The sequence below is a fragment of the Sturnus vulgaris genome, chromosome 1, assembly GCF_052056855.1.
Source record: "Sturnus vulgaris isolate bStuVul1 chromosome 1, bStuVul1.hap1, whole genome shotgun sequence".
NCBI classification, from domain to species: domain Eukaryota; kingdom Metazoa; phylum Chordata; class Aves; order Passeriformes; family Sturnidae; genus Sturnus; species Sturnus vulgaris.
In genome coordinates this window covers 61,492,233-61,505,673 of record NC_142243.1, presented here as the reverse complement: position 1 = coordinate 61,505,673, position 13,441 = coordinate 61,492,233, and the positions used below count along the sequence as shown (strand labels likewise).

The window sequence follows — 13,441 nt, the reverse complement described above, 5'->3', positions numbered from 1 at the left end:
AAGATAATGGAAATAAGACAAATACATAATTTTTGTGAGCTCTGAAATAGAAGTGGTGATCATCTGTGTACTGATGTGATATTTCAACTGCTTAGAGCTCTTGGGGAAATGGGGAAGAAGTATGAATTATCCAGTATGTGACAAAATATAGAATTCAAAATGTGCACATTTCTGGAATTACACCAATATGCAACCCATTGCCTTTATCATTGTCAAAATCAATATGTGATTTTGAAAGAAACAAGATGCATGTGTTGGTATTCATTGAGTAGGAATTTAATTTAATTAGCAAACACAGGGAATCTCATGATCTGGAAGACTATACTTAAAAATGCCTGAAAAAAGTAAATAAGGAGGAAACATCCTTATTTAGTGCTCCACATAGAATCATGTAGGTTGGGAAAAACCCCTTAAGATTCTTGAGTCCAGTGGTACTGTCAAGTCTAGCATTAAACCAAGTCCCTAAACACCATATCTACACATCTTTTTAGTACCTTCAGGGATGGTGACTCAACCACTTCCCTGGGCAGCCTGTTCTAATGTTTAGCAACTCTTTGAGTGAAGAACCTTTTGCTAATACCCAATAAAAACCAACCAGGAATGCAGTTTAATTCAGTGTACAAGAAGTAGTTTGGTCTGAAAATGTCAGTAGCATGAATTTTGAAGAAAGTGCAGGAAGGGTAAAAGATTTGCCCTGATGAGGTTTAAGAATTTTAATTTATTCAGCTTATCAGCCACCAGATAAGAATAAGAAGAAACTGTGAATGGGAAAGATGCTAACAGTGGAAGCTCTTCCAGTCTTGCAGTTAAATCATCCAAGTGAAATTAGACAAACTCACTCTTGAAAGTGGCTCATGAATTTAGAGGAAATTTTAAGACATCTCCACAACCTATTAGAGATACAGTGTGTTTCGTAATTATTTGGAATTTTTTTCTTCCTAGTTAGATGCTTTTTTGGAACGACCTTTCTAGGATTTTCTTTCCTGAGTGTTGGGGGTTGTTTATTTCCAGAATTTATTTATATATATATTTATTTATTTATTTATTTGTTTATTTATTTATTTATACATTTTATATATATAATCTTATATATATATTTATATATACTTATATATATTTATATATATATATATATATTTATATATTTATATTCTTCCCCTTTCTCCAGCCATTGCAGCCTTTGGGCACAGATGACAACTGAAGTTGAGTGTGATTGGGGTGACCCTTACACTTCAGATGGGACAGGCACAAGTGTGATGCTTCATTGTTTGATTGTTTGGTGGCAATCATGTAATAGATTGTAATTAGTGTGGAGGACAGAAGAAGCTGATTTTTTCATTTTCCCACTCTAATGCATAATGATTTTCTCTGATCTGATTCACCTGGAAGTGCTTACAAGGAAGTGGCCCTGTTGTTTGAGAGAGTGCTGTGATCAAGGAGTTTAATGTGATTCACTGCCAGCATTTGAGAAGGTGCTTCCAAAGTTTTAGATAATATGTAGTGAAGATTCAGTCAACTGTGTTCTTGTGGTGCTGAGTTAAGGTATTAAGTTGTTCCTTCTTATTTATATCTTTTTCTTTGAAAGAACAGAAATGTTGCCCTAGAGTGTAAGTATTCCAGTTTTGCTATTTTAGCTGATCATTTAGGGCACTTCATAGTAGAAAGGAGTTTTGTGGACCTTACATGCAGAAAAGGAGTCTGGGTACCAATGCTCAAATCTAGTAAGCTGCTTCTGTATCTTTTATAGAAAACAGTGAAGAGACATTTAGAATACTGCATAGATTTTTCGTAATGAAAATGTACTTTTTGCAGTGTTGGTCTCCGTGGTTGGCAAATTAAATATTTGAATAGATGATTTAAGAATACAAGTGTGAGCTCTGACACCGAAACTGTTACTTACAAATATTACTTATTCTCAGCTTCTTAATGAGTATGATTTCCTATTGAACTAAATAATCTTTCTTTTATTTCTTTAGAGGGAAATCCATTTGTCCAAGCAATACCTTAACTTCTGTGCTAGATAAAGAAATGCAGAGCAGGCCTGCACCTCCTCTTCCTCATTACAAACAAACAGATAAGTAAGGAATCTGGATTTAAAACCATATTCTTTAATTTTGTGCTGAGTTCCCCAAGGAATATATTCCTGAGCTTCAACTTTATCTACACTGTTTCTTCTTTTTTCCTAATCCACACACAGCTTTGGAGCTTGCAGCATGCACTAAGATGTTCTTTCCACAGAAGTAAGCCTGAAATGAAGCAATAAGAAAATGTAGGATTGGCTGTGTGATATAGGGGTAGTAGTATGGGGTTTTAAAATTATTAAATATTATATAGTTGGGAAGAGAGCGCTGTTTTGGAGGTCTGTGAATGCTTTTTTTTTTACTTTTAACCAAGAATAATGTCATAAATGGCATAAAATGATTTATTAGGATGGATACTAAACGTATTTTTTCTTGTGAGGATATGACTACACAGTTGATTAAAGGTGAACTACCTATTTTTGTCAGATAGTCCATCTTCAGTAATTCTCACTATATAAGGCATCTTTCTGAATTGCCTAAAAAAGACAGTCTTTACATTGTATGACCTGCCAGTTCAGATACTTGTAGTTATATCATAGTTATGATTTTTTTTTTTATGGATGTCTTATTATTTGTTTGGGTTTACCTTTCAGAAGTGTTTTCCTCACAAATTTTTTCCAGATGAGCATCTGAAATAATGTTGAAGTACCTTTTGCAGGAAGGGACTGCTTGGTGTTGCAGTAGCTACTGTTGGTAGATGCTGCTGGAATACAAAGTAGGCTGTTCTGAGAAAATTTAAATTGTTTCCCAGCTAAGCATCTACAGCAAAACCCATTTCTAAAAGGATTGCTTAACATGTAATTCAATGTCCTTTTTTAATAGGTTGCTACTCTTCATTTCCACTTCTGTGGGATTGCTTTCTTCAGTGACCCTAATAATTGCCAAAGAATTATGTAGCAAAATTAAATGAAGGGCTTTAGCCATTTATTTTTCATTACTAGAAATAAAGTTTCCTTAGAAATTTTTAATTTTACAAAATCTTTTGGAAGATCCCATGCTGCCTTACTGAAAAAAAAAAATCTTTACAGTGTTTGGATTTGCTATTTTTTGTTACTCTTGCTTTTGAAAGCAGGCGGATTTGATCATCAGCTCGCTTTAACATTATTTCTTCTGCTGTTTCTTTTAAAAAGGCATTTCGAACATCTACTCTTCAGTACAGTATCATTTTTGTATAAATATTACCCATAAATTACTTTTCTGGTAAAACCCCCAAAGGAATTTTATCCATTCAGACACATATTGATGAACATTAATTTAATCAAACATATATTTTTGTCAAAATTCAGTTAGCAAAGGCTTTCTGGAGCACTGAGATACTTTAAATAAAACAATTTAGAAGTGCATGCTATTGACCAATTGAATGTGTATATGCACACTGAGACATTACAGGAGTTTATGATTCAGTTTATTTTGTATCTTGTTTTTCATGCATGTAATATCTAATATTCTTATGATTTCAGGAGTAGTGGAAACAGTGGTTTATCCAAACCATTAAAGGAAGAGCCAGTAATTGACTACTTTGATGTCCAGGACTGAAGTGATTGATGTAAAGTCATTCAGATGAATCAGAATCACATAGATTATGATACAGAAGCTTAGAGGTGAAAATACTAAGTTATTGTGTGAGGTGCTTTTTGATTATCTGTCAAATGATCAGTTGTTCCACATATTCATAATCTAACATCTAAAGTTAGATTGATATGCTAGTTTAAAAAGTTAAGCATTTCAACGGTTTCTGTAACTGCATAATACCTAAGTATGGCTTTTTAAATCTGGGTTTGGTGCAATTTTGTATCTAATGTGCTGTCAGAATAATGTAGATTTTCATTGATGACTTTGAAGCAAGAGAGCTGGTGGTAAGCAAATATATTTTTGGAATATTAAGAACAACAATAAATCTGAAATATTTATTTTGCTGTATCTCACACAACTTAAAATGGACTAGAAATAATCTGTGCTAAAAACACTGGTTGGGATATTCTTACAGTATTTTCATGTTTTGTTAATTCACTTTTGTGTTATTGTGGTGAATTTGAGTTACTCTTCTACATGGAAAGAAATAAAAAATTTAAGTATAAATATATGCATAAATGCCCATTAAGAGCACAGACTTGCTTTGGAATCTGAAGAACCAGTATTTGGGGAAGGTGGGGAATTAAAACTTACTCTCATTTATCTCAAATTTGATGTGTTTAAAAAGAAAAACAAGCAAAAACAAAGGACAAAACCCAAACACCAACAAAACCAACCCTACAACATGAGGTTATTAATACTACTACTGCTACTTTTTTATTCAAAACTTTGAACAAAATCAGACTTCATATATTATTTTGGTGTTCTCTGCATGGTTTTATTGTGGTTTATATTTCTTTCTGTACTGTGCAAGCTTAAGATGAATGTGTGAAGTTTGGTTTAAGTATGTTTTCGATTTGGAGTAATACTTGTAAAATTTATAAGACCATCTACCTAAACTATTTGGCAATGGAAGATCTTTGTTTTATGGGAAATGCCGTTAACAAAATGGGATGACAGTTTAAACAATGAAAGACACCAGAATGGTCTCATGATGGTGAATTGTTTCCAGATCTTGATTTAAGATAGGTGAGTAGCTCTCTGGGAGAGGAGACTGTAGGTCTGATCAGAAGAGCGTGGTACAGCTCTGAATTTGAGTAGTATCTGTTCTCCTGAGGAGAAAGTTTTTGTATTAATAGCTTTAGGAACTCTGACACTGATGCACTCTGTTTCTTGTTCCTTTTGGCTGCTACAAGTAATACTAGAGGTGAGTCCCCTGTCCAGCATCAGAGACTGATGCTAAAAAGGGGCTCACTGCATTGTAGTGTGAGATTTGTTGCCAAAAAATGAGAGGCATTTACTCATGCTTAGATTCACTTAGAGTTATTATATGACCCTGAGCCTTAACTACGAAGCATTCCATGGCTACATTTTAATTGTACAGCTCATGAAACATGGAAAAACAAGTAGAAAACTCACAAACCATATCTGTCCCACCAAATGTTTTGAAAATTAAAATGCATGCTGTTATTATATATTTTGTAGGAGTTTATTATTTCACACTTTTAAAAATGCAGTCTTAAATGTTACTAAACATTTGAAGTGTGTGTTTCAGGTAAAGCAGGTACCTTCATGAGTGTTCAGGCTTTTAATCTGTATGTAGTGATTTAAATTTGTTTTACTTTTTTTGTCTAATACTTTGTGAACAGATATGAAAAATAAATCAATGTTTTTACATTGCCCTAAATTTCTTAAGCAAATTATGGTTTGATCCTACAAGGTGTACTGCTAAGTTCAGCTAAAAAAATAAGTTCCCTCCAGGAATATATTTCTTCAATCCCTTCCTTGTGAGGACTGTATTTGTACCAGTGCTTGCAGAGAAGTGCTGACTCAATGTGGCCAAACAAAGGCTATTCCTGGTTTTGAAACTCAGAGCTTTGTTGACATAGCACTGGCTTAAAGCTAGTAAGAACTCCAGGGAGAATGTGTATAGTTATGCTGCAAAGGTAGGTTCTAAACAGGAGCATGTGTCCAGTGAACTGAGTGAGATGCATGTATGCTGGAGTACACACAGTTGGTTTACTATAGGTAGATCTAACATTACAGAAAAACAAAGTGGTTTAGTTGATAATAAATAGAATAAAGCTGAAGCCTATTAACTATTTGCAGTTTCACATGATTATAGCCAAAACCATCACATTTGCACCTCTGATTTGAAATTAAAAACCTAAAATGTTTTTATAGCATTATTTTCAGCTCTGTTTAGTGATATTTTTATCAGATTATGGCATTAACATAAAAATGAGAGCTTTGGTGAGATGCACATCAGCAGCCAAGTTGCCACTGCTTGTAATAAGAAAATGGAGGTAACCTCAGTTTCCCAAGATAAGATTAGTAATTATTACTGAATCTGTTCATACTGAGAAGTCATACTTCTTATCACTTGCCTCTTAACTATGTGAATGTTTAAACATTTTTATAGATCTGTATGTTACACATCTCTAAATCATGGCTATTGGAGCCATACCTGTAGTTATGAAGCAATTCACAAGTACCAAATTTTTTTTTTCAAATGCATTTTAGTAACTTGGTTAAAAATGTGATACCATATGTTTATCCATGAAATTGATTTTTCCCCGGAGCTCAGTTGCATAGCCTTAAGAAGGAATTCAGCAAAGGCTAACAGTGGTGCTGTTCTCTCCGTTTTGTTTTGCTTTTGCTGCAATGTATCAGTGACTTTCATATGGAATAGTAATAAAGGCTGGAGTTTTGATATATGTGATAGCTTCATATTGCACGTGTGCCTTGTGGAAATACTTTTGAAATAGCTATTTTTTAAATCCAAGCTGGTGTTTACACCTTTTATCTAATAGAAAAATAAATAGATAAAAGAAATCTTTGCATCAGTGAAGCCAGTGGCAAAAATCATGTTGACATCACTGTAATTTATTACTTTAGCTTCAGTATGCTAGCAATTTTCCACAGCCCTAAGAATGATACTGTCTCCTGTAAATATATTTGAAGAAAGTACTTTTCGTTAAGCATCTTTTGAAATAAGTTATGTGATACCAGTTGGAATTCATGCAACTTCATGAAGTGCTTTTAAAATTGTGTTTAAAATAGGCAGATAGTTTGGCATTTGGGCTGTGCTGTTGCCTGTCTGTATAGTTTAACATATTTAAAGTGCTCTGAATGTTCAATATTTGAGTTTAACCTGAAATTGTATAAGATACATAAGTAGACTTCAAGATCGCTGTTTCTGTGGCAGTTTTTACAGTATCTGCCTCGAAATGAGCAAAGTTTTTCTACAACACTTGTCATTTGTTGAAAGATTTATATTTAACTTGATTTTGTCAAGTTACTGATGTAAAATTTCTTTATAAACCCAGAATAAATCTAAATTTTAAGTTCAGTGCTTTGGAATTGTTTGCAAACTTCATCTTGGTATTCAAGAGTTGGAAGACTGAGACATCACAGAGAAACAAGAGTAAAGATTTAAATGGACATTTGGGAAGTTTCTTTTCCTCAAATTTTTAAATAATGTATGTGGTTTCCTGCATTTGAAGTGATTTTTAAAGGAATGCTTGTGGCGAATAAAGCAAGTAAAGAGGGCTCCCCAGAAAAAGGAGAATTCTTGGAATTCAGAGCTACAGGAGAGATGATTCTGGATAGAAATGTACATTTTGGTTATATGAGAAACCCTTTATTATGTCAGCCTAAATGCTACTTGGCAATAAAATATATGATTTTAACTTATGGTCCCTTCATTGTTGTTTGTGCACCATTAAGGTGTAATGGTGACTGTAAGGCAGTGGGGGGAAGGGGAAGTGAGGACTAATGTAACTTTCAAGTCCTGTGGGCATTAGATATAACAAATTAAGAATGATATATGTGGGGTGGAGGGATGATGTAAAAACCCTGCCAGCACAGTTCAGTAAGTGACAGGAAGACTCAAAAAGCATGCAGTCTGAAAATCAGAAGTTTGAAATAATTTGAACTGGCTCCTCCCAAAACTTTTAACTCGGGTCATGCATTTTCAGCAAAAGCCTGACCTGATATTTCAGATGAAGTGCAAGATGGTTCATAAAAATTCAGGAAGTGATCTCAGATTGAAGAGGCTTGAAAGAGATTAAAACCTTTTATCTTGCTACTTCAACTGTAAGTTTGGACTTGCATTTCGGGATGTTTTTGGAAGATGAGGATGGCATGTTGCTGGTGTACAAGCACTGGAAAACTGGAAATCTTTGCCTGAAAAAAACACTTGCACTTCAGTTAGGTCTGTCCTAGACTACAGGGAGACCAAATATGTCTTCCTTGTCAGGGTGTGCAAAAGGCAGCAGAAGAGACAATCAGTTTTGCTTTCTGTTCATTTTTCCATGTTTGGAAATAGGCTTAGATAAATACTATTGTTCAAATGTTGCATTTCAAGTATTTTAGCCTTTGTAGATACTGAATTCCCAGCAGAAGCCTTCGTATTTAACTAAAATGCTGAATTCCTAAGATGATTCATGGGCAAATTTTTAGGTCTGTATACTTAACTGCTTAACCATAAACCAGAATATTACAGCCATTTGAAAGGGTTTATATAGAGAGGTTGTATTTTGAATGCTCCTGAGCCTTAGACCAGGTTTCTTAGTCTTTGTCATCTCAAGATTTTTGAAGGAAGTAGTGCAGTATCTTGAGCAGATGGAGAGACCATATTGATACTGTCCTGCGAGAAGCAAGGTCCCAGAAGGATCCTAGCAATCTTTTGGTATTATCCATTGAGCTGCTGTTTCAAGAACTGTATTTTTATTATGTTTTTAAGTCAGGGTGTCTAACTGAAAGTTTCTATGGGAAATACACATCTCTTTCAAAGCAATAGTTATTTTTACTACTGAAAGAATCTTTTTAAGAGCACAGATCAAGGCATGTCACTTTTTTGGTATTTCAGGCAATCCTTTTGCCAGTTCAGGTGCCATTATGAGCTACTATTTCCTTCTTTGTAAAGAAGGAAAACCTTTCCTTCTTTTCAGTGAAAGGAATAGGGGCAAAATATATGTCTTGTGTCAAGCTCTGCTGTGCTTGCCCTTCTCAACTTCATGTGAAATGTTCGGGAACTGCCCCCTGCTAAATATTTTGGTTTTCGGATGGATCTAATGTATGTTTACTCCAGCATCCAATCACCTTACTACATTCACATTTATTCCCTTAAAGTGTAGAAAACGTATTCTTGTCAGAGAACTAGAGGGCTTGATTTGTAAGGAGATGTAAGAAACTAAACTAAAAGCATGAGGATAAATAAAAAATTATCTTAATAGAACACTTTTTATATGCTAGTGAAAAGACTGTCTTTCAAGATGTGTATGTAGGGTAAGTTAACATGTTTTACTGGGGAGCGTTACTTATAAATCCAGGTTCCAGGAAATAAAAGCTGTGGTGAAACTGTTGGATGTTGGATAGTCACCTATCAAACAGTACAGTCAGGAAAGTACATTCTATCCGTTCAAGGCACCTAGACACTTTTTTTTAAACAAGCAATTCAAGGAATTTTTAGAATTTACTGCTATCACAGTAAGTTAGATAGCTCTCATATAGAAATGCTTTTTCAGGAAGTATTAATTAAAATCTTCAGTCAGTGCAGTAACTCATCGTAAGTGCTGACTCAGGTTGGTGTTTAAATTCAGTATGTTGGCATCAAATAAATAGGTGCCAGATTTTCTAGTTAAGTGTGATTGCTTGGGAAGGACAGTTTAGCAGCTTCAAAGTCTGCAATTTAAATTATATTCTATTGAAGTAGGCAGTGATTAAACAGGTATTGGATTGAAATATCAAATAATTAGTTTTTCTGTAAGGTGTATTTTGATAACTTTATTAGGCATTTAAGGAGTGTATGTCTTGGCTGTCTGCTGATACCCAATTACATACTCAGTAATATACTTACTAAGAGCTGATAAAGCCCCATATGAAGCTAATTTTTTAGTCCATGGTTTTCCTGTTTTTTCCCGTCCTGGCCATGAGAAATTATTTAGTCTTCAGCCTAAATGTGTACAAAGCTACAGACCTAGAATGGAATGCTCTAATGCAACTGTACAGGCTCACTGTCTTGGTAGCAGCTTTATGTAAAAAGCACTGGGTGACTGGGGATCCTGGTGGACAGTGAGTTAACTGGGAGTTAGCAGTGCACCCTTGTAGCAAAGCCAGCCATGTACTCTGCCCTGGATGAGTAAGCACAAACACAGCAGGCTGAAGGAAGTCATTCCTCTCCTCTGTTCAGCACTTGGGAGATGACTTGTGCAATACTGGGTCCAGCTGCAGGCTCCCCAGGACAAGAAAGACCTTGACTGAAACAACTCAAACAGAAGCCCACTGAGTTGGTCAGGAGGCAGCAGTACATGTGACATAATGGAGAGGTTGGAAGGCATTGGATTTGTTCATCCTCAGAAAGAATACTGAAGTCTTACTTCTGTCCACAAATATCTAATGGGACATAGAGAGAAGACAGAGCCAGAGTTGTACTGTAAAAGGATGAGAGGAAATAGAAGTTGAAACATGAAACATTATGACTTCATACCCACTTTCACAAGGAAGGTGGTAAAATACAGGTTGAGTTTACTCAGCTATGTTACAGATCTGCCTTCTGTGAAGACTTTAAGAGCTCAACTGTATGATATCCTGAAAAACCTTTAACTGGACATGCTTGGAACAGGAAATTAGGCTACATCACCTCCCTGAAGTCTCTTCCAACCAGTATGATCCTACAACTCATGGCCAACATAAAGAAGTTATACTTTTTACTCAGTTTTGTCCTTGAGCTTTAGGAGTTCTTTTTCTACATACAATGTTAGCTGTCAAAGGTGTGTGTAGACATGCATTAATAAAGTTCTCTCCATGTCATTGCTGGGTTGTCTTGATCTCCCTGAGTTCCCTTTTGAACAGGCTCTCTTGATTCTCTTTATCATCTTAGTCTTTTTATTCACTTTTTGGAATGCAGCATACAGTCTCCACAAATTATTAGCTATTCTATTAATATGTTAGTATCTGTGCTACATTTTTCAATGCTAATAGCTCCTTGGTGGTTGTTTTGTTCCAAATTAGATAGCTCCTAATCTTTTGTTGATTATTCTGATACAGCTTTTGTATTCTTCTAATGTTTACCTTCAGTAGTTTTTACACATTTATGGGTAAAATATCTTCTCATAGAACAGAAAGGAATGAATGAAGGGAAATAAAATGTTCACGTTTTCCTAGGATTTTATAAGCTGTATATTCAATATTGTAACTCAGTTATGATAAGGCTGTAATTTTTCTGTTGCTACAGTGTTTGCAGATTCTGACTGTTATAGTTAAATTCAAATATTGATTCTGGGGATACCAATAAGAGCAGCAAATTTTAAAATTTATTCATTCTAAGTGAATGAAAAAATATTTTAGTGCTTCATAACATTTCTTTTGCATCAAAGAATTATAAAATTAAAAAATTATAAAATTGAAATAATTTAGAAACACATTTGCTTGAAGAGAGAACTCTTGGTATTCTGAGATTAATGAAACATTCTTTAAGTGTGAGCTGATACTTAATTCCTTAATAAGGACACACTTTTAATGGCCAAACAGCATCAAAATCTAACTGAAGCAAGGTCTGTTTATTTTGTGGAATGGCCATCTTACCATCTATGTCAAGAAGTTATAAAAAGGCTTGCTATTAGAAGCAAAGGGATTTGCAATTAGTGTAGTGATAGATCTTTTCCTCTTCACATGAATATAGACTAAAAACTGCTACCCTGTAAAATATTTTTCAAAATACTATCCAGATCTATAAATTAAAAATATAATTATTTGAAAAAATTACTATCAATAAAAACTACTTTACAACTATGCACATTTAGACCTAAGACTTTCCCTTTTTTCTACTAATACCACATCTGAAGAGTGCAATTTTGGAATTACTCCATAGCACACTGGCTCTAATCAGTTACTGATTCTTCTTTGGTTGTTCAGTTCAAATTCAGTCCACCAGTAATGTCAGTGATGTCCTTTATCTGCTCTAGGTATTAGACTCCCTGAGTGTTACTAGATGGGAAGTTTGGCCATTGTAGGTACAGAATGGGAATAATGGGCCAGTGTGACAGGAGTAGTTTTAAGAAAACAGATTGAGCAAGAGAGAGAAAAAGACATGGACTCGGGTCATGACCGGTGGGTTTAATTCCAGAGGTCCTGGAAGACTTTATTATACCTGGCAGTCTTTTTGTCATACAAATTGCCAAAGAACACTGGAAGAGTATGGGGATGATTGATTTCTTTATGCTTGAAGATAAGAAGGCAGTAAGGAAGGCAGCAAACATCTCTACCACTGTAGATGAATGACAAGACACTGGAAACTGGTCTGGAGTCATATGCATGGTACTGTTGAGCTTGACTTTCCCAGAATAGGTCTAAGGGTATAAGACAGTCAGGAAAAAGCAGTTTGGGCTGAGATAAGAGAGTAAGAAAGCAGGAGGAGTAGCATATGTTCTCGGGAACAAAGGCATTGTCATTCCAGCAGCCCTGGAATTCATGAGGTATTCAGAGAAGGTAGTGACATGGAATGCAGAAAATGTTGCTCTGGAATTTTTTGCTAAAAGGGCAGAAAAGCAGGCTTTGCTTTGTTTCTGTGAGGAAATAGTCTCACAGAAAAGAGCAGGACAAAGCGAGGAAAGGGATGCATAGTCAGTAGTATTCCTCAGCATTTTGCAGCCAGGACAGCAAGCAAGAATGTATTGCAAAAGAAATAAAGCTGGCCCAGGCATTTGGGAAGTGTGGGCAGACATTCTGATGGCACACTGAGGGACAAAATTGCTTGAAATAAAAATGGGAGATTGAGGCAAGCATGAGCTAATGACTGAAGACTTTGATGAATGGAGAAATATAGGTGAGTTATGCTTGAAGTTCATGATTACACCAAAGGTGAAGTTTTGTGTGGTAAACAGTGGAAGAGGGGAGAGATCGGGATGATCTGTTTCTCCAGACTCTACATGATGTTTGTTACACTTTGATGAGGCACCATTGGTGAAACCTTCCTCCCTTGCCAAATGTGAGGTGGTTGCTCAACCAGAGTCTGGCCTGTTTTAAAGTGTCAGCTAAATCACAGATGAGTGGCTGGGAATGCGATACACTAACAATTTACAGGATTGTAGAAGTTCACGGTGGACTCTGAGTTCTGACAGATTAGCCCAGGAGAAGCACAAAGTGCTACTTGGGTCAAGTACCAGAAGACTTCCTGGTTTTAAGGTGGACAGTGTGTCAGGTAATAGCATGAAGTTACAAACTATCAAGAAACAGAAAAAAATTAAAATTCGTTATTTAGAGGGGAAATTTTGTTTATCCTTAAGACCAATGAGTATTACAGGGACCAGTGGATTCTGGTTGATTATCACTTTTCCTCTCACTGTAGATACTAATTTCATGCTATTCTTGCAGAGCAGCCAGAGATGACAGAATGGATCTTCTGTTACCTGTGTGAGATACTGTCCCTTTCACTAAACATTTTCATTCATACATTCCCGTGGTTACAGAACATCGCTTAAAATAGTTGGTAACTTAGTATTTTCACTACTATTGATAGACCCCATCTGATTTTGATCTATTGAGATTTAAGTTCTAAGGCCAGGCACAGTGGTTGCTCAACAGCTTGTGCAGTTTTCAATGCAGATGAGCCCAATGCTAGAATTAACAAATTCAAAAGACTGCTCATGTTTTGGATTGTCCTAGTGATGTTCTATTTGTTGAGCAGCACAGTAGAATTGTGGCTGGACTTCTGATATTTACAGGGCAACAGAAAAAAAGACAAGTAGTATTGTTTGAATACACAGGGAGGGGAACCCCAGGAC

At 35.5% G+C, this 13,441-nt stretch overlaps 1 protein-coding gene across 5 annotated transcripts in view; it reads left to right on the top strand.

Annotated features, from left to right (window-relative positions):
- Positions 1–13,441, top strand: part of NFX1 (nuclear transcription factor, X-box binding 1) — an 85,637-nt gene that overhangs the window by 60,022 nt on the left and 12,174 nt on the right. For 2 of the 5 annotated variants that reach the window (XM_014877177.2, XM_088168020.1), the window contains exons 23-24: positions 1,977–2,078; positions 3,542–7,345. The exons of the other annotated variants lie outside the window; for them this stretch is intronic. In XM_014877177.2, the coding sequence (XP_014732663.1) occupies positions 1,977–2,078; positions 3,542–3,617 (178 nt within the window). In that variant the 3' untranslated portion in view covers positions 3,618–7,345. Of the gene's footprint in view, positions 1–1,976; positions 2,079–3,541; positions 7,346–13,441 lie in introns of those variants that run through there. 5 annotated transcript variants of the gene reach the window in all.